Raw genomic sequence first — 25,539 nt, forward strand, 5'->3', positions numbered from 1 at the left:
CCAGGGAAGCAAGAGAGTTGATTTAACAGTAAGTCCTCAATCGGAAAAGTAAAGAGGATTTGGGGCTATTAAAACACTTCTTTTTTTTTTAACTCCGGAACTACTTTAGAGAGACTTTCAATTTTTGCTTGAAGTTTCTTAAACATTTAGATTCAATTGCTTAAAAAATCTAAATGTTTCCTTTATCCAGAAATGCCAGCCCCTGCTCTTCATTCAGGTACCTTTCTATATTTCCATTGTATTGAAATTACCTGGAACTACACTTTTTCCTCCAGCTCCTCCTGCTTACTTGCAAACCGAGGGATTCATTACTCATTCAGCTCTACAATTTGTTTCTCCTGCGAGGCAATTTTGAGGCGCAAAACCCAGACCCAGGCTCCTGCGTCCCCAAAGCTCAAGGCTCTTTGATATCCAACTACCTCCAGCTTTGTTAAATAAGGAGTCACTTCACACCATCAATCTTTCAGCAGAAATCCCCACCGAGTGCTACCGACTCTGCTGCTGACGCTTCCTGGACACATGTTCCTATAAGTGCACATGTCTATACAGACGTACGCGCGCTATAGATCCTGGTTCCTTTAGGTAGCCCAAGGTGACCCAAACTGGATGCTGCGCCCGAATAACTGAAACCTGGCTCCTTCTCCAAGCAAAACCTGCAAAACCGTGAGGAATTCCCAGGAGCGCCAGTGTTTTTGAAGCACCTTGTTTTCTTTTCTGCTTTTCTAACGAACCTCGTGGGGGGAAACATGCCAGAGGAGGAGGCAAAATGAGGTTGTTGGAGCTGATGGAAAGAAACGTGAGGCTCTCGGACAGAAATGAAGCACGATGAGGGGATACTTAATGCCTGGATGATGATGATGGACAGAAAACAGCCACTGTTTTTACCCCGCACCCCGGCTAGTGACACCCCCAAGGATCATGCCGCTCAGTGCCAACCGCCCGCGTTCCCCTTGTGTTTTTACTTACTGCCGAAGGCTGAGCCCGCAGCGGCGCCTGCAAGAGAGCAGAAGACGGGGACGAGATGCAGCAATTGGAGGTGACAGCACCAGGGAGGACAGGAGGGCCGGCAGGCAGCGAGCGGTGCCCGGTGCCGCCTTTGAAGGCCGGCGGGTGGGAGCTGAGGAGCGCGTTGCCGTTCAAAGGCCCCGCGCGGCTCCGGGCCCCGGCGCACGCAGACATTCCCGTCACGGCCTTCGGAGCCCGCGCGCCGCCTTTGATCATCTTAAAGCACATAAATCTTTCAAAAAGAAACCTGGGAGGGAAGGAAGGAGGGAATGGTGCGCTGCTTTGGTGAGGCTCAAAGCTGCCGCTTGAAAGGATGGAGCGGCTGCCACGGCTCCGTGACATCCAGCCACGGTGGTAACATGAGGTGGGAGAAACCGGCCCGTCTGTGGTGGATGCTGCCCAATTCCCCGACTTGAGGACAGCAGGGAAACACCCGGACTCGTCTTTCTGTGCCTTTGCTTCCAGGGACACTAATCTGTCTTGCCACCCAACGCTGCAGACCTTGACCCACAGAGGTAGGGTTGCAGACAGGGGTAGGGTTGTCTTTCCTGTTCTTGCCTTCATCTGAACTCATCATGAGCTGCTAAAAGCCAAAACCCACCTTTGCATCCACCCGGGGAGCATCTCCTGCCCCTGCGCCCCAGCAGACTGGTAAATATCAGTGCCCTTCTTAAAAACAAGCACCCCGATGCCCCAAAACCGAGCGCCCTGACCCCCCCGAGGACCCATTTGAGACGGCCAGAGCTCCCCGCGAGCTACTCACAGGCGTTGGGCGAGCCGTTGGGCAGAGGCAGGTAGGAGCCGGCGCGCCAGGACCGCGAGCGGAAGCTCTTCTTGCACTTGCCGCAGTCCTGCCCCGTGGTGTTGTGCTCGCACTCGCACTGCAGGCTGCCCTCCCGGAACGTGCACAGGTTGGCGTGGAGGTTGCACTTGCACCTGTAAGGTGGGAGACGTGTCAGTCTGCTCCATGCATGTGAAAATGTAGCTGTGAAGTGAGGCTGGGGAGCCCTTCCCTGCTCTTTTTGCAGGATTTCTCACTGAGATTTTGCAGGTTTTCTCACTGGGTTATCATCCCGATTCCCTTGACCAAGACGGATCTGCAGTCTCCCTTCCAAGATGAGAGAGATTTTTATCTCTACTATGTGACTGCAGGAGCACAGACCCCCCAATGGTAAGTCAATGTCTCAAGCTGGGGTTCCAGTAAGGAGCCACATATGTTTCAGACCAAATAAATGTGTGGAAAAAGGAAAAGGCACCGAAACTGCCTTTTAGCCACCACCTCCTTGGAAAAGCCAATGAGGAAAAACACTATCCAGCAATTTGCAAACATTGACCAACTACTAATGAGTTGTAGTGCAGCATGCAGGGAATAATTGTCTCCGTGCGCAATAATTCCCACTCCTCACAATCCTGGGGTGACTTGTGCGAAGCACAAGGGTGGCCGAGACTGGCTGCATAATCCACATATGGCTCCATCAGCCCTTGGGCTGAAGCTCAGGCCACTAGACATAAACTAAACAGATCAACTGATTTTTTTCCAGAAAATGTATCCTAGGACAGTGCACTGGTTTTCCCTGCATTGTCCATTGCGCGATAATTTATGGTCCTGAAAGCAGAAGCCTTAAAAAGCATTTTTCCCGGTCTGGTGAGTCGGCTTTCAGCTTGTTCCTGTCCGAGCGCGGTGCAATAACATGAGCTCTCGTGCCACTTCTCCTCAGCCCCTTCTTCACTCTGCAGGGCTCCACTCAGGGCTGAGCACCGGCTGCATGGACGGCTTCTCCTCCGGACTACAGCCCTTCCCTGCCTCCCGAAGGGAATATGCACCTCTGTGCTTCCTCCAGTGCAAAGCAGGGTCTCGTCCTGGGGACATCTCGCTGCCTGAGCACGTCAGGACACCCAGGACATCATGCGCTGCACTGCCTGGAGAGGAACCTCGCTCCCTAATCAGGGTAAGCAAGGAAAATTAAATCAGGAGAAAACAGAGCCAGACACTCGCCCTTCCCGCCTGGTCTCGGGCCCCATGTTTCTCAGCACTCGGCTCTTAGCCACAGTACCTGAGTTTTGTTATCCAAAGAATCAATTTTACCAGGGAATTGCTTTCCAATTTTGACCTTTGAGGATCATCAATCTAAGCAGCGTGCTCCTGCCCGAGCCTGCTGACCCCGCAGCACAGCGCTTTGCAGACCAATCAATCAGGCTGCATTATTTAATAGCGAGCCACGGAGGGGCTTCCAGCGGCCCCGACTGCCAATCCCGCCGCCACGAGCGGCTCTGAGCCCAGGCCTCCCCTCTGCCTCGGCCTTAACCCCTTCTCTGCCTCCTCCGCAGGGTCTCCAGCCCAAGGACGCGGTTGAGCGCTGCCCGGTGCCTGTGGCAGCTTCTTCCAGCCGAGCTCCAGCTGGTGGAGACGGGAGCAAATGACATTAGTGCGGTCCCCTGGGCTGCAGCTGCTAGTCCTGCCTGTCTCCACTCATCTGCCTTGGGCGTCCAGCCATGTCGGGAGGGAGAAGATGAAGGAAAAGGTGAGGAGCTGCTTAGCAGCAAGGCTTAAACTGCAGCAGAGGGGAGGACATCTGCTCTGAGCCCTGGGCAAGGCAGCGATGTCCCTGTCCCAGCCTTGGGGACCCTCCAGCCCTGCTCTCCTTCTAGCAAACCCATTAGAGTGCCGGCTGCCTCGGGAGCTGCTCTGAGGAGCTGGCGCCTTCTCTGCTCTCCAGCTGGTGCTTCGGGGCTGGTGCTGCTGGATCTATCACCCAGCAAGTGTCCCGAGCCCTTGAGCGACCTAGGGAAGAGCAGCCCCAGTGCAGACACGGGGGAAGCCCTGGTGTCCCCACAAATGCCCTGGCTTGGGGGAGAGCCGGTCCTTGCCATTCCTCAGCAAAGGGTCTGGTTGCTGGAGCCCCCTGTTCGGCCCAGCATGTCCCAGTCCCATGTCAGACTATTTCCAAGTTCATCCTCAGCGCAGCTCACTCGGCCGCTGCCTTCCCCTCCAAGTGGTGCAATGCGATCCGCAGCTGCCAACGCCTCCAGCAGGGAAGAGCAGGGAGCTTGGAGAGCCAAGGAAAGTTTACAAGGATGTGCCCTTTTTTTTTCCCTTTCTTTCTTTTTTTTTTTTTTTTTTTTTTTCCCTTTTCCAGCCATAAAGAACAGTTTGCGTTCCTGTGAGCCAGCGCGGCGGAGGTCACTCGTGCCGCGGTGCCGGGCGGCCTGGCGAGGACGCGCAGCGCGGCCGCGAGCGCCGCAAAGCTGCAGGAGCCGCGCGGAAGCGGCCGCCGCTCCGGAGCTCTCATTAATAATGGATTTTTAAATAACTTTAAAAAGAAACCCCAGCCCTTCGCTTCCTCTCTAAAGATCCATACGGGTTTTAGAGCCTCCCTTCCGCTCATGACTCTGTCTTGTGGAGCAGGAGGCCAGCAGAGAGGGGCACGGAGCATTTCTCCATCCCATTCCTCCTCCAAGGGCAGAGCCCGGGAGAGCTGCCCCATGCCCTCTCCTCCTTCCCCAACACTCCTAGACGAGGGACAGCAGAAAAGCCACCACCCCGCACCATGACCTCCCTTTTCCACCGACTCCAACCTCCGATTCCCACCCTGTGCCCATCCCGTGGTGCTGGGGGCTCCCTCTTTGCCCCCCAATATCTCTTAGCCCCGGCACCAGGGAGCTGCGCGGCGCCGCTGCTCAGCCTGCCGTCCATGGGAAGGACTGCACGAGCTTTGTTTGCTCTCCCGTAATTGATGAGTCTTTAATGAGCCTCGGGGGACCACGCGTTTGAAGGGAGCTCTTTCCTCCCCATCCCCGAGGAAAACGGTGTTTCAGCTGATCTCGGTTCGCAGGGAAACATGAATAACTCTTCCCCTCTTTCCCTGTTGTCTCCGCGGCCGTTGCTCGTGGCCGCAGCTGCACATTTCCCTGCTTTCTACCTGCTCCTTTGCAACCAGCTCGGCAAAAGCTCGGAGCAAATGTGCTGGGCAAAGCGTGGCGGGCTGGGTCCTTTGCAGTCCGTCTGTGCGAGGAAAAATAGCTTTGAGTGGATGGGTGGCATGAGAGGTGTTCGGTGAGGGGCGTTTCACTGCTTCGAGCGGCTTGGAGCAGGGCAGCAAGGTGCCAAGCGCGGGGCGAGCGCGGCGCCGGCGGCTCGTTCGTGCAGCCGCCGTGCGCGCGAACGAGGCTGCGGTCCGCAAGGCGAAACGGGAGGAAAAGCTCCTTGAAAGCCCCGTTCTGAAGCAACGAGGGAGCTTTGGGGTTTGGCTGCTTCTTGCAGAGCCCAAAGCCCTGTGATCAACGCTAGCCGAGGGAGAGGCCGCGAGTGGTTTTCGTCGCTCGTGCGGTGGGGACGTGCGCGTCCCGCGGCCGGGCACGGCCCCGCTCGCCGCCCTCTGAAATGATTTGAGGTTTGGGTTGCAGAGAGAAGACAAGATGCCAAGATGGAGCGCGTGCTGGCTGGCTGCTCCCTTTAGAGAGGCTATTTATTTTGAATAAGTTGACACTCGCCAGCTGTCAGGATCCCGCTGACTGGTGGAACGTTATTTACATTCAAAGCTGCCGTAAAAAAAAACTCCCATAAAAACAAACTTCCCCGTTAGGGGGTCAGGAAGCAGAAGGGAGGAAGGGTGAAGAGGACATCGCATGGATACAGGAGCGTAAATATTTGCCAAGGAACGTGTATGAAGGCTCCTGGTCTTTCTCCTGGAATGCAATCGTGCCTGCAATTGAGTTCATTGGCCAAATTGAATTTGGGCTCCTGTAGAAGTCTCTTTATATTAAGTGCTTTAACATACATCACCTTCTCAGTCTATTGATGAAATTCTATTATCTGCTCAGGGCCGGACGCAAGTCGGCAATGAAGTGGGGAGGGAAGGGGAAATAAAAACCTCCACAAAACTAAACCCGAGAGCGTAATAGGACCTTGGGCATCTGTCTCCGGCTATCGACAAAGTGTCACGGGCGTCTGGGCAAAGGAGGAGCTTGCCGGGCTTCTTGCTCCCTCCCTCCCTGCAAGTTTCTCCTCCACCTTGCAGCAACGGGAGGAAAACCCATTAAGAGGCTCGTGGAGAGACAAGCGAACGGTTAATTTAACTACATGCCCAAGGTTTTTGCTTGAACTAGAGCTAATTCAAGCCTGGGCCAAGGCCAGGGCCATCCACGTGGGCTGCTCGCGTGGAGGCGCCCGGCGCTTTTGGAGCGAGCCGTGCGTGGGGCTGAGCTCCAGGACGTGCCCAGGTCCCATGTCCCTGTTCCCTGCGTGTCCCTGTTCCCTGCACGTCCCTGCTCGGCTGGGAGCTGGCGGCTCCCGCCTCGGCCTTCCAGGAAAGGCGCTTAGCTGGCGGATCAAAGGCTCATTGATTCCCCTTGTCAGACAAGGCGAGATCGCAGAGGATGTTTCCTCTCCGTTGCCTTTTCCAGCAGATTGCCCTGGAGCAGCCGGGAGGCAGCGCTGATGAGAGCGGAGCCGCGGCTGGGAGGACAGAGCAGAGGCAGCAGGAGCGCGGAGCACCCGTGAGTGTCACCTTTAACTGGCATCACCCAGCGTCCCCGCATCTCCGGAGAGGCACCAGCAGCGCGGGGAGGAGCAGCCCTTGCAGGTGGGCACCGCTCCGCCTGGCGCTTGGAGGGGCTCTTTGCGGGACGGCCTCGATGCTCCGTGCGTGGTGCAAGAGGAGGAGAGCAGCCCGCAAAGATGAACGGAGCAGGGGGCTGCCTTCATTTCTTTTGTAGCTGCTTGAGAAAGGAGGAAGGCAGCGCAAACGCGCAGAAAGCGAAGGGGTAGAGAAGAGAGGTGAGAAGGACAGAGCTCCCAGCTGAACATCAGCCCTTCTTGAGGGCAACTCATTGGCCTCCCCAGAGAGGAGGCCCCATCGCTGCCGCACGCTGCTCCATGATGAGCACTCACAGCAGCAGGACAGATGGACGGATGGACAGACCAAGCACGTGATGGGGCAGGGCAGCAGGAAGCAGCGCGATCTTCCCAACCCAGCCGAGACGGATTCACTTCTCCTCCATCTGATTCTCCCCACTGGATCCATGTGTCCCGACCACGGCACATTAACTTCAATTAGGGCTTAGGAACGTCTCGGTGACACAGCGTGCCCTGCCACGTGCCACGCTGACTGACGGTGCAAAGGGGGAAAAATGACTCCAAAGAAACACGAGTCAGAGACACCGAAAGATCCTCCTTCCTTGCACTGACACTGGCATCGGGAGCAGCTGATTTTCCATATCCTAGGAAGGTGCCTGAGCTTGTGTCTGCACGAGGAGAAAACCAAGCAGTGAATTGAGATCCACGGGGAAAAGTCCTTCCGCTCTCCCCCTCTTTGCCCTGGCCAGCAGGCCAGGCCAAGGGCTTTCTCTTGGCTATTCCTGTCTCGAGTGCTCCGCATCTCCAGTTACGCAGCGGATCGATAGGGACAGGATGGAAGAGAAAGAGAAAAAAAGGATGAGGAGAAAAAAAAAAAGACATCAAGAAGAAGAAAGGGAGTAAAAATAAACTGTCAGCCGCAGGCAGAGAAATGGATCCGGCTGAGGTTGCGGGATGGGGCCCAGGAGGCCCCAGGGTGGCTCCATGAGCAGCATCATCCCCTTGGGTCCCCACGGAGCCTCACCCCTGCCTGCCCAAACCCTGGTGGTATCCAGGGAAAAAACACAATCCCAGGCACCCTGGAGCGGGGAAAGCCTCTCCCATTGGAGCTGGCACCCCAGGGCAGGGGTGCTCTGGGACAATGGCCCTCCCAGCATCACCCCATCCCTGGGCTCCTTGGGGCAGCTTTTTCCCTTCCCACTCATGGCCTCTCTCCTCTGATCACCGACACATGTCCCTTAGTAACACGCACGGATTTATCCGTGCCCTTTCCGCCTCCTTGTCCAGCTGCCAGGCCCGGGCCAGGCAGTGCCGTCCTCCGCTTCCCCGCGGGGGACCCTTGTGGCCACCTCGCACCCCTTCCTCCCTGCTTGCCCCAGCGCCCCAGCAGAGCCAGACACGAGATCCAATATCCCCTCGGCCCTGCCGCGTCACTGCTTCCCAGTGCCCAAACTGCCCACTGGGGCTGGAATGAGCTCAGGAGCAGAGGGATAACTCGTATGGAGCATCTCTGCCTTCCCTGGCACGGCTCCGTGGTGGTGCTGCACGGGAGCCCACCTGCCCACCTTGGACCACGGGAGCCCAGCGCAGCGCTCAGCATTTGGGGGGAAGCAGAAGGTGGCCCTGGCCAAAAGCAGCACTGAGGCTTCCAGCAGCCCTGTCCCACCCACAGTGCAGCCCCCGGCGACTCTTCCTTCTCCGGGGACGGAGCAAATGATCTAAGCAAAAGCTTCTCTTGTTCCTTGGAGCTGCCTGCAGGTTATGAGCACCCGCACTCGCTCACCGGGCTCTGCATGGTAAATTCAGAGGTTGCCACCCTTGCCCGAAGGAGAAGGTGGACGAGGTTTTCCTGGTTGCTGGGGCCATGTGCGGAGCGGTCCCTGTCCACACAGCCAGGCCTCCTGCAAGGATGGATGCAGCCTTCTGTGGGTGCTCTGATGTCTAGTAGAGGTTGCCACTTCTGGGGCATTCAGATGTCTTTTTTTCCCCGTGCTCTGGCTGCCTGTTTTCACAAAACCTGTAGGGCTTTAGTACCTCTGAGGCATCTCTGCTGCTATTAAATGTTATTAAATTTGGACAGGGAGGTCAAAGGCTGGTGGAGGGATGCGGGAGGAGGACAGCTAAGAGCCAGATGGACATTGGTTCGTGTCCTACCAGCACAGCCAGGAAGTAAAAAATGCTCAGGTGACATACGCTGCACAAGGGACACGGAGAAGATAAAGTGACTTTGTGGCAAAAAGCAATCCCGGGACACCGAGAGCCCCAGGGCTCAAACGCTGTACACCGGTGACTTAATTTTAACATGTGCCTTAAAGCTCCAAGTGTCCGAAGGTGCCAGGCAGGGTGGCGGTGCCCGGCTGGCCTGCGCGCTGCGTGTGGATCCCACCGGCGCTCCGAAGCCAAGGTCGCTGCACAAGGACGTCGGCTCCTTAAGCCCCGCTTACCACTTCCTGAGCGCCACACCGTGCATCCCGCTGCCCTCACCCACCCTGCGCATCCATACGGCCCCCGATGCCGCCCGGCATCGATCGCTGCCGCTCCGTGCTGCATCCAGCAGCGCCGCCGGCTCCGCATACAGACCCGGCAGCATTCACAGGAGAGGCTCTTGTTGCTCAGATCGGCCCCGTCTGCGCTGCCCCGGCATCCTTAATGCCTCCTCCAATGGGAATAAGGGGCTCTTCCCTTGCTGGTGCTCCCGGAGCAGCCCCCGTGCCAGTCCCGGTCGCCCCCGTGCCAGTCCTGGTCACCCCCGTGCCACATTTAGGTGCGCAGGGCTCGTGGGGAGGTTGCAAGCGACGCAGGCGGCTCCTCGGCGGCTCCGCTGAGCCCCGCGCGCACGCTGGGCGCGGGGAGGAGGGTTTTGTTCCCCCCTCCTCTCGCCTGCGAGTCTCGCACCCCCTCAATCCACAGGCTGCACGGGAAATTCGCCATCTCGGCACTTTTCCACCTTACTTGGCTTTTTCGCTCGATGTCATAACGTAACATATGGCAGTGCGCGGAGCAAGGAGAAGCAAACGCCCGGAGAAACATTCCCCCCCGCCCGCTGCCTTGCTCAGCCCCCCGGCTATGGGGGAGGCCCGTCCCGTCCCCCCATCACTGCATGGGGTCTATCCAGGAGCCCCTTGCCCCTCGTACCGCTACAGAGCCCTTCATGTGCACAGCAGGAGGAGGGCAGTGCCCCAAGAGCAGAGAGGAACAAGCCTAAACTCACGGGGGTTTTGAGCCCTCCCTGCCCCCAGGATGGGCAGCCCTTGGCACCTGGCAAAGCAGAGCCACGGGAGCTCGGCTCTCGTCTCCAAGAACTTTATGGCACGTGAGGACAGGACGGATGAGCTACGGGGGCGGCAGCCTGGCCAGCCTCAATGACGGTGCCCGGGTCCAAAAGGGGAACCAAACGCAGAGCTTCCCATCCCTGCTGCGAGCTCCCCACGCTCCATCCCGGCTCCGGCAAGGACGGAGCGTCCTGGGCGCGCGCTCCTGCAGCGACCTTGCGCTGCCCGAGCTACTCGCTGCAAGGACGCAGCTGCTTTGCTCCTGGTGCTGGGGAGAGGAAGCACTGGAGGGAGAAAGCCTGGACTGCCAATCTAATCTGTTCCCAGGCACGCTGATGGCTTAGGTTGCTACCAGTGACCATCTACTCATCCCTCCGAGAAGAGCAACCCAAAGAAACCCGGCGGCCGTTACCTGCCGGTGACTTCGATGTTGGAGACAGCGTAGAAGTATTTGTACAGGTTCTCCCGCTGCACGTAGGTGCCACCGAGGGCTGGTCTCAGCAGCCGCATCCTCAGGTCCGTGACGGTGAAGAAGTCCTTGAGGCCCTTGGCACTCTCCAGCCGGGTGTACAAGTTGTCCATGTTCTTGAGGTCAGGGCCAGCGAAGATGGCAAAGCGGTCCCGCACCTCGAACCGCACGTTCTTCTCCTTCTTGGAGCCCGCCCAGCGGGAATATTCCTCCGTGCAGAGCACCCTGTTGGCACTGGTGGCAGAGAGGTCCCTGACCCTCCGTGCTGGCATGCTGAACGCCTCCATGCAGTCGTCCGCATAGTACTGGTAGGGGTGCCAAGTCCTCCCGTTATCCAGGGACTTCTCCAGCATCATGATGGTGGGCCGGCCGTACTCAAAGGTGATCACGATGTCGTCCGTGAGCTCGATGCTCTTGTTCCAGGACAGCGTGATGTTGGCCAGCAGCGGCTCCGGGTAGCGGCGCCACGTCACGCTCTGCCAGTACGTGGCCAGCCCCTCGTCCTCCGTGTCGAACATGAGCTTGGGCGGGTGGGCCAGGTCCGGGTTGGAGGCGTCGCACTCGTCGCTGCACAGGTACGGGTTCTCCTGGAAGAACAAGAGGGGTCACTAGGGAGGAAGGCACCTCGGGGGCATCACGGGCACCCAACAGCACGGCCCAACTTGCCCAGTTACTGTTTTTAGTTGGGTTTAGGTTTGCCAGTGTTAAATGCTCAGCTGAAATACCACAGGCCAGGGGTCTGGCTCTGCGTGGTGCTATTTCCGAGAAGGAATTTAAGACAAAACTATGTGGATTTGCCTTTGTTGTGTCTGACTGAGCTGTTTCCTTTGAGAAACCCTTTGGGAAAGGGCTTTTGCATTCGGCAAGGGGGCAGTTTTCATAGAAAGCGCGTTCCCCAAGACGGTCTCCCTTGTGCTTGGCCGACACAGGAGCCCATGGAAAGCTGCAGTTCATGCTCGCAGGAACCGAATGGCTCAAACCTCCCGAAGTGCCAGCCTTGCTGTGCGTGTTTGAGCCTCCACCAGCTCCTCGTGCTGCAGGAGACCCCGTCCCCAGAGCTGCTCCGAGCGCGCTCCCGAGCCGGGATGGGAGCAGAAAGAGCAGAGACGCCGCTCTGGCCTCCCAGTGCCTCTGCTGTCTCCAAAGGACACCCCAAGGAGAGCATCCCGGCCCCGAATAACCAGGAAAGGACTTGGGCAGAGGAACGAGGAGGGGAAGGAAATGGGCAGCCGATCCCGCGCCGCCTCTCTCGCACCCAGAAAGGCAGCCGGGAATCCTGCAGGCTAAACACGCGTCCTGCCGCGCTGTGTTTGCTGCTTGTACGCGCGCTCTTACCCCGTGGCAAGAACAAGGTGACGTGAGTTAACGTCTCCCCTTGCAGGAGCGCGGTTACACAACGCCGCGCTGCCGGCTGCATCTGGCGGCCCCGCGGGGACCGGCCGCTTCCCAAGCCGCTTCCCAGGCTGCAGGCGAGAGGGAAGCCCCGGTGCCACCGGCGTCTCCTCCCGGGCACCTACTGCCACTTGTGCTGCATCACCCACTGCTCCCGGGATGTTTTTCACCCATGGGTGACACTGCACGGCTGAGCTTTTGTGCCCAGTGGGAATGCGCACATCACGGCCGGGCTAAACTGCTTTACGGGCACTTGTATCACTGAGATCACACAGCAAGATGTGAAAGTTTGGGTGTGCGTGTCAGGGTTATCACCGTGGGGTTTTGCATGGGCAGGTGGAGGCTAAAACCCTTAATCACAGGCTCTTTTTCCCTCCAACCCCTGCCCTGGTGGAGCTCGGAGCTGTTTGGGGATGAAGGAGGGCTCTGCATGCCCTGAAAAACTGCATGGGCCCACTAATGACCGCAAAACTTTTGGTTTTTTTGCGCATGAGGCTTCTCTTTCCTTCTTGCTGTCACTTTAGTGCCCTCTCGGAGCCCAAATCCCAAGGGCCTGAGGGAGCTGGGTCCCTGCAGCTCCCCTGAGGCTGAGCACCTGTGCACGGGAGAAGCTGATAAAGCACCTGGAGCTGCTTGGGGTTGATGAATGGATGGAGGAGAGGGAGAGGAGGACTCTTCTGGGCATGAGCTTGGTCCTGCTGAGCGCTGCAGGGTTGCAAGGTAAGGCCCGGAGGGGCTCTGTGCTGTTTTCTGGATGGTTTGCACTCTGCGTGCGTGCCCTTGTGCGGCTGGTGCTGTGCTTGGGACCGAGGGTGCTGCTGTGGCAGGAGCTGCAGGTTTGGGTGGCTGCAAGAATAGAGCTCCCGGGTGACCGGATTGTGTCTGGAAAAGCCCTGGGGATGGGAGCGCAGGGGCAACAACAACCTCTGAAACAGGCTTGTTCTGCGCTAGGCATCTTGCACGTTTTCTTCCCTTGGGAAGTGGGAAGCTGCCGTTGGAAGCAAGGGCTTGTGCTTTGGAATCTGTGCTTTGGATGCTGATATGCATGGCAGGTGCCTGGAAAAATCCACCCTTTGCCATCACCCCTTGGGCAACGGGCAGCTGCTGGGGGCCTGTCTCGCACCCGCACGAGGGGCCGCGGTGCCTGGCAGGGCTCAGAGCCCGTGGTGCTGAGCAGCCACACAGGGCCCAGGGGAAATGAATAATTCTGCCTTCGCAGCAGCGCGCGGTAAATAAGGAATAAGGTAAATAAGGCCGAGGCCACAGGGAGAGCGCGGCCCTGAGCGCGAGGGAGCCGCCGGCGCGGCCACGGAGCTGCAGCCGTGGGAACGGGGCCTGTAAATAAACCATGGGCTGCAGCGCGGGAGCCCCGGGCACGGCAGCGACAGCTGCTCCAGCTGCTTTGGTGGAAAACAAGTAAATTGCTGGGGAGGTGAAACCTCGGCGCCGTCAGGTTCGGCTCGGTGTCAGGTTTGGCCCTTTACAAAGGGGGAAAATTTGCACCGTTTCCCACCCCACCGTATGCTCAAATATCTGACACAAGTAACGTGCTGCGTGCTGCTTGTTTTTCCTTGCTTTTAGCCCCGAAAAGGGGAAAGCCTCCTGAGTGGGGCAGGTTGCCAGCCAGGATGTTCTGCGCTGTGATGTGTCACCCCGGAGCGGGGATGAGCCCCCTCCATCCAGCAAAGAGTAGTGACACATTTCATACGCGCTCCCGACTCGCCGTGTTCTGGGCAGTTATTATCCCTGCTAAGGAGACTCAGCTCCCTGCAGGGCCCTGGAGCCGCTTCCTGGCACGGCTTTGCCGGGGGCACTGCTAGGAAAGGAAGCAAATCCCTGTCCGCGGGAGCTGGGGGGGTTGGCACCATCTCCCGTGCCAGGGGACATGTGGCAGCGCGGCACGGTCCCGCTGTGGGCTAGCAGAGTGCAGCTGGTGCAATGGGTCGGGCATGGGAAGACCTTCCTGGAGCTCCGTTTTCACCTCCTGTGCAATGAAGCAGCCTCCGGGTGGGCGGCTGATCCCTTATCCAGCGGGGATCTGGTGCGGGGCCGCTCGAGGCTGCCGGGACACCAACGAGCCCAAACGCTGCCCGTAGGATTGTCCCCGAGAAAAGGGAGCAGCAGATGCACAAGCTCTTGTAGATGCACCTCTGCTTAAAGGTGCATGCAAACCTGTCCATGCACCCAGCTCCGCAGACACCAAGCCTAAAGCCATCTCTATCTGACCTGACATTCAGGAGCAGCCTGCGGTTTCATGCGTGTCATTGCTATAGGGCAAGAATAACCTTTAAGTGGCAATGCTGAGAGGTGGGCAGGGCCTCGAAAGCCGCCGAGTGAGTCACGTCATTTACAGCTTCCTCTGTGAAAATGAAGTGTTCCTTTCTGGGGTTTGGCTCATTGAAGTGTCCTTCCTCCTCGGGATGCTCAATGCGTTTGCTAATGGTGGGGTGGTTTGGAGTCAGCCTGGAGGGCAGAGAAGAACGGAAGCAGATGGCCGTGCTCTGTTGGGCCTCGCAGATCGGTTAAAGCACTATTGAAACAATTCCAGGTATTATTTTTGAGGCTGGTTTCCTCATCCAAACCATGTGTCCTCCAAAGAATCTGTCCGGAGTCTCGAGATATTTACGTCTTCGATATGAAAGTCAGAATGCATTAGCCCGTCAAACTTGGTCTCACTAAGCTTAAAATAAAGCAGTTCACTTTGAGTCTTATGCTATTAAATCAGTCGTGGATGTCCTTACGGCAACTAGATGTTGCAGGTTTCCCGCTTTCTGGCTTGCTCTTCCGATTGTGCTTTCTTTCATGTGTGGACCAGAGCGATGTGGCCTTGGTCACCTCGAGCTCGTGGCCCCAAATCATCCAAGGCCCAGGGGCAAAAGGCAGGAGAGGAGCTGAGGCCAAGTGGTGGGAAGCAGCAGCAGAAATCCTGAGGTTGGATGCGCCTGGAGACCCACCCGTTGCAGCACTCCAAACACCTCCCATGGAGATGTTCTGGACCATGGCTGGTCCTAGCCATGTGGGATGATGTGATTTGGTGTCCCGTCTTGGTGTCACCCCAGGGTGCAACACCCTTGCTGGCTCAGCACCTTCAAAACTGCACCCTACAGAGGGACAAGGGATCTGTGCTTGCACGAGGACCTTGCATCCTGGGGTGACACCATGTGGGAATGGCAATCCCGCTGGAGCGAGGTTGGAACATGCGGCAACTTGCTCATAGAGGAGCGATTTTCTAAGAACCAAGATATCAGCCTGGCAAGCAAGGACACGGGAGGACACTGCAGGAGAAACGCTGTCCCACCTTGGTGGCAAGGGAGGGCATGGGGCACAGCGAGGGGCCCTGCTTTACAAAACCCAGCTGGTTTCTAGGGCTCTTGAGGAGAGAACAAAGTTGTTTTGCTTTCTCCCCCCCTGGCAGATAATGCCGTTTTTAAGCCTTCCAGCATAAAATTATATATTTTTGTAGGTGAAATTGCTTGATTAATCATTAAGCTGTTGAATATTTTAAATAAACCAGACATCTGTTGTGAATGGTGAAAGCTGTGCAGAAATAAAACTGCAGCCCTTAGTAGCGTTCCGTGCCAAAGGGAAACTGGAAAAGGAATTACAAACACGAGCTGCGCGGTGAAGAAAAACACCTAGGGTTAAAGGAAAAAGGGAAAATTGGAGCCCCTAGGTGAGCGGATGAGATACAAGTGTGTGCGGGTTGGCTTGAGGTGTCATTGGAGCTCTCGTCACCCCATCTTGGTTGCGGGAGCATTTGGGGACTCGTTCTGCTTTTGGGGACCTGTTCTGCTTGGGGACATTGTTGTGGTTGGGTCAAGGCCCTACACTAAGGTCTTGCCTTGTTATTGGCCTTTTATCTTGTTTCTCTTTTTTAGCAAATGGAGGAGAAATGTCAAAGGCATCAGTTTGGTCCAGCTCTCGTGTGTGGTCGTGTTGGCTGCTGCTGGGTCCTTGTTTCTGTCGTGTTTTTCTGCCCCCAAACTGGCTCTTGGTTGGGACACTTGGGATTGCAGGAAGACCTTGGCTCTTCCCAGGTTTACCCGGGTGCGTTGGGGACACTTGCAGGGGCACCAGAATGTATTTACGGGTCTGGGAAGCTTTTCCTTGATGGCGGGTGCAGCTTTTCCTCCTCCATCCCAGCCTTTCCAGGGTCTGGCTGGCACGGAGAGCCCCAGGGCATCCTCCCCGTGCCGGTTGGCTTTGATCGCTCGAGCAGGGAGATGCTGGTTGCAAATGCTCACTTGGGTGCGTTTGTTTTGCTGCTCTACTTGGCCGAATCCTGCCTTCTACCCGGATTAATCCCAGGATTAGTGGCCCTGGCACCGCTCATGCGCAGGCAGCCCTGGGTGCTCCTTGCTGGGTCCCATTGCAGGGACAACCTTGGTGCTCCTGTGCGTGCAGAGCTGAGGGCACCTCGGGCTTCCTCGTGAGAACATGGGGCGAGGACCACGGGCAGCACATCCAGAGCTGGGGAGTTTTCTTGGCGTTTTCCCTTCAAATGCAGCCAGGAGCGGCAGCTCTCCCAGGAACCGTGTTTGTGTAGCCAAAGCACCCACTGGTCTGCAGGGCATTCGCACCCATTCCAGACCCTTCTGACATGCAGTCTCGGTCACTTCTTCCACATGTATGAAAGATAGGGCAATTTTTTCCATTTTTTTTTATGATCAAAAATAGCATTTGTCTGTAATTAAATCTCATGCTCCGGGTCCTAAACCGTAACCTGCCAGTGGATGGGGTGGGATTTCCCGGGAAGTGCAGATACTTCCTGACAATTAATTTGCACGCTGGGAGGGACTAGAAGGGCGAGGGCACCGTAATTAATTTACAGTGATTATTTCCAGCAGCTGGTGAGTGGTGGGGACGGCCGGGAGCGCTGCCGAGCACAAGGCTCCGGGTGCCGGCTCCGGGTCTGCAGCAGGGAATGCCCCAGGAGCCCGTTCCGGGTGCAGTGAGGGTTAAGCGCACACGGAAAATTCCTCTCCTAAGCGGATCATCCAGGCGGCCGCTGCGGGCCTGCAGCGGAGGCGGCTCCTCGGCCACCGCTAATCCCCTCGGCTGGCAGTGCCACTCGGGGTGTTTTGGTGGCCGTGGAACTGTGTCATTGCAGCTGCTTGTGTTTCTGCAAGCCTGGGTGCTGGGGTGACCATTGCAACTGTTTTTTGCAAGCTCACATTACAAGGTGACCATCACTTTGAGCCACCAGTGAGACCGATCTGGAGGCAAAAGAGCTCTGGACCAGGGATTCTCCAAGCTTTGCTCTTCCCAAGGCCCTTGGCTGGAGCTCATTCCCATAGAAAACCCCTCAGATCCGGCTCCCTTTGTCCAGTTGGAGTGTGGGGCCGGGGTCCGCTTGCCTGATGGAGCAGCGAGCTGGGTGCTAAGTGCCCGATCGATCCGGGGCTCGGAAAACGCTGAGGAAGTAGGAAAAGCGCCCGCTCTCTAAAAGCCTGTGCGCCGCGTAAGCTCGATACGGCAGCTGCGCCGAGAGGCTCCCGCGCTCCCATTAATATTTAATTCTGCGAAAGAGGAAGGGCTGCTTGGAAGGGGGCAGGGCAGGATATGGAGGCCGATGGTGGAGCGGGAGGGGAGCAGAGGAGAATCCCCCTGGAAAAGGCTCCTTGGGGAGGGCACTGCTGCCCAAAGCCTCCGCGGCTGCGTCCCCTTGTTGCTGCTGCTGAAAGTGTTGGTGAATATTTAGCTGCTCTCCCTGTGTCTGTGTTTTAAGGGTAATGTGTATGAGGAGGCATCCGTGCGGTGGAGAGCCTGGGCTCTGCACTGGGTGCCAGACTTGAGCCATCCTGGCTGGGAGCAGGATCTTGTCCTCCAGGACGTCCCTTAGCAGCGAGGAGCTAACGCAGCCGAGCTGGTTTCTGTCCACTTTGCACCGAATCTGTCCTGCTGTAAACCACGTTGAGGATTCGCCCCTCGAAGCGGCGCACGGTTGTGCCTCGCTGTGTGTGTAGGCTGGCTGCAGGCAGAAACAGCATCCCCAAGGATGCGACACCCCTGTACGCAACACCCAGACGGCCACTGAGGCAAGGACGAGGCAAAGGGCTGGGCCAGCGCAGCACCGAGCCCGTGGCAGCCTCGTGCTCCTGTGCACGGGTTTCGGGGTCACCTTTAATCCCTCCGGCTGATCCATTGGGAAGGAGGACGCGGGTTCCTGGGTGCTGCTGCAGGCAGTTTGCAGCTGGTGCTCAGCAAGGCTCTGGTCATCCCAGCAGTGCCTGCTCTTCCTTTCAGAGAACATCCCTTCCTCACAAGCCCTTTGGTCCCATCTCCATTCCATTTCCATCTCTCCTGAGGCAGGGGAAGCTTCCAAGTGCCAAGGAAACATGTGCAATTAGGGTGGTATCGCGGTGCCTCCTCCATCCTCAGGGCAGCTCTTGTTAGCAGAGCACTAGTTGTCTTTATACGAGGCAAGTCCCAATCTGGACATTCACGGAGATTGCTATGGAGTGTGCAGGGAATCCCGCTCGCTGCTGCTCCCGTGTGAAGTTGAGTCATATTCCCTCATTTTCTGTAAAGCCGCTGCTTCTCAAGTACTTGTAGTGCCTGGGTCTCTCTGCTGGAGGGGATGGGAATTAGCTGGGCAGCTAACGAGGTGCATGGCAAGATCCAGCTGGACTTATCCAGGTGGAGAAGGATTCACTTCCCCCGGGAAGCAACTTCCCTTGGTCTTACCACAAAGCCTGGTTGTTTCTATGGAATAAACCCAAAGGCTGCACACTCTGCCCAGCCTTTCTGGCCCCTGTTTGCCTGGGTTTGGTTTTCTATTTCTCTTACTCTTTCTGCCCAGGGTGCCACAAGGGGCAAATCCATCCCTTAGCAGCTTGCTCCAGCTGCATCTTTAGGAACGGCTTTGGAAGAGCATTGCTCCAGCAATGCCACTTCCCTCCCAACGTCGAAATTATGATTTGCGTTTTGGTGCCCCCTAATTCTTTGTTTGCAAATTGGGATTGAGCGGAGGTGTGTGCAGGATGAGTTGTTAGACCCGAAGGAGAAGCGTTCCTGTGGCTGCTCTTTGTCTGCTTTTTCCAATTGCATCCGCCGGTCTCCTAAGAGAAATTAGCTCTTCACAGTAAACCTTATAAATCAAGCCACTTAGAAAAGTTTAGCTAAGAATCCTTAGCTAAACCTAACATCAAATTTGGCTGATTGTGTAATAAATAAGGCCTCGTCCTCCCTGTCCCTGTGCCAAAATCAACAAGTTCTATTAGCCGGGGAAACAGTGCTGACGCCGAGCAAAAATCCCCCTGCCCATCGATACGGCCGAGAGCCTGGCCCCATGTCCAAGAGCAGCGCCCGGACGCCTGGGCCCAGCCCAGCTCTCTTTGGCCGGGTCAGTTCCTGCACCCTGGCTGGCCCCATCACTGCTATGGAGCCCAAACTGCTTCCCGACACCTCTGGGTGTCTTTTCTTTGCTGGCTTTGGAAACCGAAGACGCAAACGTGAGCAGGGAGTGCGCTTTGGGTGCGTGCTTGCTTGCTTGCTTTTTTCCCTTTTTCTTTTCCCCAATTGCATGTGGATTGCCCTAGAAACCTGCATTATTTATTTATTTTTTTATTATATGCAAAACACCAAAGCTTGCAAGATAAATTCTCCAGGGCGCCTGCTCGATATCAAAGCCGCACCAGGGCGCACACGGTGCCATCCCTGGGGGTGCCTGCCTGGGTTGCATGGCCAAATCCCACCAAGTTTCTTGCCTGCCCCCCACAAACCCGTGGGGACTTGGCCCCCCATGAGCAACCCTTTTCCTTGAGGAAATTCCCCGTTGTTGAAACTCAAATTTAGCAGTTTTATGTCGTGATCCTTGGAATTCCACCCTTCCCTCGGCGCCTGTGGTTGAAAGATCCCTTCCCTGTTAGCCTGCAGCTGCATTTCTTACTTGGTTTGGCTTTTTAGCTGCTTATCCATCTCTCTTGCTGCTTCCCCCCGTGCACCCTGCTGGGCTGCGTTGCACGTGTCATTTTTCAGGTGACCCTGTCAAGGGGACCCTGACACAAACGGGAGAGGGTTCAAGCACTTAAAAACAACCGCCCTGACTTCAAAAAGGATCTGGAGCAGCCAGATGTGACTCAAAACTGCTACGAAACGCTGGCAAGACCGTGCTTGGAATAACTGCCGCAAATGCCCCAGGGACCTGCAGAAAGAGCTCAAAACGTCGCAAAAATGCAGCGCGTGGTCCTGCGGGATGGGCAATTCCTGCTGGAGAGCTGGAGCCTGAGCAGGGACAGCGGCTGCTCCGCGAGATCCAGGGCACTCATGTAGGAACCTCCTCTTGCACCAGCCCTAGCAGCCCTGCCAGGGATGCATCCCCCTTGCACCTCGAGGACATTTATGTGTCTTTAACTTGGCCTTGGGCTGCTGCTCTGACAGACCCCTGGGCCAGCTCTGCCCGTCTGCCCCGGGCTCCTGCATGGTCCCACCTGCTGCCGTGCCCTAATTACAGCCCCAAGGGGATAACGATGCTCCAAGGGGATAACGATGCTCGGCATGGATTTCCCCAGGATGGGGAGGTGAAACCTGGCTGCGGGCTGCGCTCACCGTCGCCTGTGTGTCGATAGGTCCTGGGATGCAAACAGCCTTTTCCCTTGCCCATTCCAGCCTCTCCTGGCCAAAGGGGCCGCTCGGCATCCTCTGCTGCAATGCCCGGGGATGTGGCCCTGTATGGCCACTATCATAGGAGCAGTCCTGGGTTTTCCAGGCGGCTCCAGTCCCAAATACTGCCTGTGTTACCTCCCTTATTCCTTTTCTTAAATTCCCTAATCCTCACCAGGGGATAGCAGCAGTGTTGTACATGGGAGAAAAGGCGGCGGTAAATACACGGGGATTTTGCAAACCAACGCCAAATCTAGAAAATAATTTACTTTGCCTTATTGTGTTCTCGCTTTGTTTCCTCACTGGCAAATTTATCCAGGGTTTTACGCTGAAAGGTGGTTTCTGGCTGGAAAAACGAATCCTGGGCTGGGCTTGCTCCGGGGTTAGGCAGGGACATGCCGGCAAATCCATGTTGTGCTCCTGGGCAATTCTCATTCATGGATGCGTGCGGGGCTTGTTACGGCGCTTGGCACTCGTATGCGACAAGGAAATACTACCGCTACCCAGAACAGAGATATTTTAAGCTAAGTATTGACTGAATGGAGAGGCGCAGGGAGCTGATTTAAGGTTGTATGGGAGGAGGAGGAGCGGGGAAGTTCCTCAGAGGTCGGCAAGGGCAGCTGGCACTTGCGGTGGCCTTAGGGCAAAGCTGGCTGTGGTCACCTTGTGGTCACCTCGTGGCCCTTCTGCAGGAGAGGTGGCTGGAAATCTGGGCACCTAGACTGGCTTAGCAATGGTTAATTCACCTAGACTGGACTTGGTCTTTCCTTTCAGATGTTCACATAAAGGGAAAAGCTGATAACCATGATCTTCTCTAGCTCTGAGGAGACCACATGGGTTGGGGAGAATTGGGTACTTGCTGGTGTTGTGACCTGATGAGTGTGAGCACTTGGCCTCTCTGGCTGGCAAGGCAATGTTCTTTCTCTTGGATTTCCCAAGAAAAGCCCAAGTTTTGCTAGGCTGTGTGTTTTCTAGACGGGAAACTGAGGCATGGGTTCAACGAGTGGCCTGGCTTCGTAGCAGACCCCAGCCAGGGCTGGCAATGGGATCTCTGGGCCTGTTCCTCCCTCCTGCTCACTTGGATGGATGAGAATTCCCCTTCTCGTTACGCACGAGGCTGGAGAGCCCTCAAGACCATCCTGGCAAGCCCTCCTGGGAGGGACAGGCTTCGTCCCTGGCTTCGGGCCACCGCGGTAGCGCCCGTGGGAGCGACTCGCGGCCACCTTGGCCTGCTCTTTGTTTTGACCCTCTCGACTCTCTTCAGCAACGCAAAGCCTCGTGAATTATAAATCAAACGCTCCTGTGGAGCCTTGCGGTGCACCAAATAAAAGGCAATGATTAATATTTAAGGGAAAATAAGTTAAAGATTTTAACTACAAGGGCAAGTGTCTGTCCACAGGGTCTCTCCACGTCGAGGCTCGGAAGCAAGGGGAGCTTGGGTCGTGTTGGACTCCCCTTTCCCTCCCCTTGCTCCTGTAGCCCCTGCAGTGCCTCCAGCAGCCCCCAGTGCTGGCGTTCCTGGTGGAGAGGACACTTGACCTGTGATGGGACCAGTGAACACGTCCCAGCAAACCAGTGCGTGAGCTCTGGGCAGCATGGAGGTATCTCCACAGGGATAGCCCACCTGGACCAGCACTCGCCTTTCCATTGCTCTGACATCCCGCGCTGCTTTTGACCCATCCCTTAGCGCGCTGGCACCATCCCCTGCTCGTGGGACCACCCCTTACAGGCACTGCATGGGGACAGGCAAGGTATTTGGCACCCTGCGAGGCCAAGAGCCCAAGCTGAGAGGTGCCCAAGCTGAGAGGTGCCCAAGCTGAGAGGTGCCCAAGCTGAGAGGTGCCCAAGCTGAGAGGTCCTTCATCTCAGCAGGATGCTCAGGGTGCAGCCGCCCACAGCAGAGCCCAAGATCTCGGCAATACTCACGTGAGTGCAGAACCTCTCAGGCGGGTCCCCGCAGGTGATTCCCGCCGGATCCACTCTGACCGTCACGTAATCCTTCATGCGCATGGCCTTGGGCTGGCAGGCGTAGAACTCCCACGAGGGGCCGTCGTCCGTGGTCACCCAGGACTTGCAAATGTCATATTGCCCCATGGCCAGGGGCAGCCAGTGCAAAAGGAGGGCCACCAGGTAGGACATGGCAGCTGGCACCGCAAGCCGGGGCCCCGGGCGAGGACAGCACCGAGAGTCCCGAGAAAGGCAGCTACTGGGCTAGGGGGTGCCCTCGGGATCAGCATGGAAACTCCTCATCTAAAGTGATCCCGCCTAAGGAGATCCAGGTGACGGCAGGAACGACCCCATTTTCCACATGGTGTTCGGGCACGGAAAGCTGCTCCCGAGGCAGAAGCCAACTTTGCAAATCACTTGGCTTGGAAAGTTTGGGCTAGAATTGCAGATCAGTGGTCCAAAGTCTGCCTTAACCTCATCCTTCTCTTTGTTGGATGAGAGGTCTTCCAAATCAGCATGAAAATATCTAGAGGTGACTCCAGTCAATCAATAGAAAAGATCAAGTTCTGAGTTGCTGATGAAATTCGATAGGAGTAGATTGGAGAGGCTGTGAGATGGGGCTGGATCAGGTTTTCCGCAACCTTCTCATCTGGTGCAAATGCGTTGCCGTGGCGAGTGCTTTAACCTGTGGTCTCCTTTAAATAATTACTGGGGTTATTTTTTTTTTGAGTATTAATTCATAGAACAAATATAGCATCTGCTCATCAATACGGCTCTGGCAAGGGAGCTTCTTTGGAGCTAGACCTCCCGCCTTGCCGAGGGCGGTTGTGTTGATGCTACTGCATTGGGTGGCAGCACCTGCAGGGGCTCCGAGCCGGCTCTTCCGTGGTCATTTGATGGATGCGAGCGGCATCAGCCTTGCTTGCTGCTCCTCCACCTTCGCCCCTCTGTCCCCTGGTGCCTTGGGGCAACTTAGCAGCAAGTTCCCCAGGTCTTTGGCTCTGGCCCCGCTGCTACCTGAGGGCTTGATCCCCTCTCATGGTGGGGACGAGGGGGACGTCGTTAGCAGGAGCCACCTGCAATAGATTGGAAGAGGAATTAGCGGGGACAAAGCGGGGGGTGGTTGGGACGAGCAGGCTCTGGTCTCCGAGGACAAGCGCGGACCTTTCACAAGAGGGAGATATACAACTTTAATAAAAAGAAATCCATAGCAAGATGCTTATGGGCGAGCTGTTGTTGGGGAGGTTGGTGGGCCCCACTTAGCGGCTCTGCTCTGTTTTCAGGGCAGCTGGACAGCAATAGCTCTAATGGGTCTTTAAATAATATCAAGAAGGAACAATAGGTCATTAGGAGATGGAGAATATGCAGACGCGGGCCAGCGACAGACAGACAAATTGATAGCCTTAAAAAGATAAGCAAATAAATAAGACAGCTAGGGAGACAGATACATTGTCCAGCAGCCCCATATATGATTTATCTGAACAATAACGTTTAATAAAAAACAATTTAAAGTACTAATAATATTGAAGGTTCACCTAGCACACAAAGAGCAATGACCTCCCCGGTGTTCATTTCAGGTTAAAGCAACATTTCTGCAATTTTGTCTTTCTTTCCAACAGAGCTATAAAAATCTTAAACAAAACGCCAAGGGAGGGGGAAAAAAAAAGCCAAGTGGAGCTATCCCTCAGCATTAGATCCAGGAGAGACAGATCTCATAAGAGAAGGTGGGAGGTGTATAACCAGAACAGAAATCCAGCTCTGGATAATTCCCTTTTTATTTGATTCCTCAACTTTTCTGTCCAGATTTCGGAGACGGCCGCTTCACCCGCGTGTAGAGCAGATGCTTCCTCATAAAGCTCCTTTACCCTGGGAAACTCCGGGTTAACGGATGCATTGATCCCTGTTAAGGGGGGCTCCTACTGCTGTGCTGCCGTCTCCCCTTTCTCCCCCTTTTGGGTTGCAAGATTTCTGATGGAGATGAATGAGTTCAGAGGAGGGAACCCATCTCTCATGCTTCATTTCAAGCCCTCAAAGAAGAACCTATTATAGCTGCATTGGACCTGAATAAACTTCCCGAGAAAGAATAGTCTGGCTGCTATTTTTACATTATGAGTAAATGTAGTAAAAATAATAAAACGGTGTGACACAGAGTGTTTTTAAGTCCCGCTGACATCAGAGCTGTCTTTTCAGTTATAATAAGTCAGTTCCTAATTATTTCATCAAATTGGTCACAGCCAACTGCCTGATAAGAGAGCGGGTGAGACTTCAGTATTGTGTCTAAAACAAACTGGGTTGTTTTAATGAGGACTCAAGTGCCGTTAAGTTTACGGATCTATTTCCATAGCCTTAAAAATTACATTTTGCACTTGAACGGCTGTCGGGGGAAAACCCCAAGGAAGACTGGATCTATAATATCTATTAGTTTCTTGTTATGCTTGCTAAATGTCATAGATTCCCAGGGAAATAAAAATTTGCCTGAAAATATATTTGCAGACAGTCAATCATGCGGGTTCCCTGTGAAGTCGGCAGTGCCAAGAGCAGCACGCTACAGTTCCTTTGCAGAAATAGTTGCACCAGGTTGCTCTAAAATAGGCTGGCACATCGCAAACGGGGAAAGGAAAGGCTTTTGGAATGAGAGGTTTTGCTCTGCTTGGTTTGCTCCTTAGAAAATAAATCTCCACCCGTTGTTATTAAGAAATGGCAATTTGTGGGAACAAATAGAATCGATGCGCTTTGGTTTCTTTGAAGAGTACTCGGCAATCACAAGGGGCTGATAGCCAGAGTATTAAAAACACAAAATTAGATTGCATCTCGACTTAGCTGGTTTTTTTTCTCCTTCTATTGGATTAGCACCCAATTGAAATAAAGAGGCAACACAGAGCAACAACTCTGCTCTGGAATTAAGGGCAGAAAGTGAACTCCATGCGCGAGTTAATGATTTTCTTAGAGCTGTTGCCTTAAAAATTACCCCCAAGCACCCCCCTCTCCGCACGCCGATTGAAATGTGAGGAGTTTTTGCCCCCCTTTTTTTCCCCTGCCGATTCTCTCTTTCCCCTCATCTCTTACACACGAGTTAGGAGACACACGCTCTGCATTCAGGGTGACAGGGCAATGAACTGCAAGAACAACGTCGCAAACCCCAGCGGAGAGCGGCGCTCCCAGCAGAAAAACCTGTAAATCTCGCTCGCATTGAGCTGCTCTCCCTTAACGCGTTTGTGGTTCCGGACAAATTGATGCTACTTTTCTCCCCCTCCTTTGCCTCCCCTAAGGTTCCT

General features: G+C 55.7%; 1 protein-coding gene across 1 annotated transcript in view; it reads right to left on the bottom strand.

Annotated features, from left to right (window-relative positions):
* NTNG2 (netrin G2) overlaps positions 1-23,341 on the bottom strand; it is a 31,306-nt gene extending 7,965 nt beyond the window's left edge. The window contains exons 1-4 of the mRNA XM_026049571.1: positions 22,244-23,341; positions 10,265-10,908; positions 1,769-1,941; positions 967-993 (exon numbers count right to left, since the gene is read on the bottom strand). Coding sequence (XP_025905356.1) covers positions 967-993; positions 1,769-1,941; positions 10,265-10,908; positions 22,244-22,456 — 1,057 coding nt within the window. The 5' untranslated portion in view covers positions 22,457-23,341. The remainder of the gene's footprint in view (positions 1-966; positions 994-1,768; positions 1,942-10,264; positions 10,909-22,243) is intronic.
* Between the last annotated feature and the right edge of the window lie 2,198 nt (positions 23,342-25,539).

Source organism: Nothoprocta perdicaria, unplaced genomic scaffold (assembly GCF_003342845.1).
Source record: "Nothoprocta perdicaria isolate Ctin4 unplaced genomic scaffold, notPer1 scaffold_6, whole genome shotgun sequence".
Classification (NCBI taxonomy): domain Eukaryota; kingdom Metazoa; phylum Chordata; class Aves; order Tinamiformes; family Tinamidae; genus Nothoprocta; species Nothoprocta perdicaria.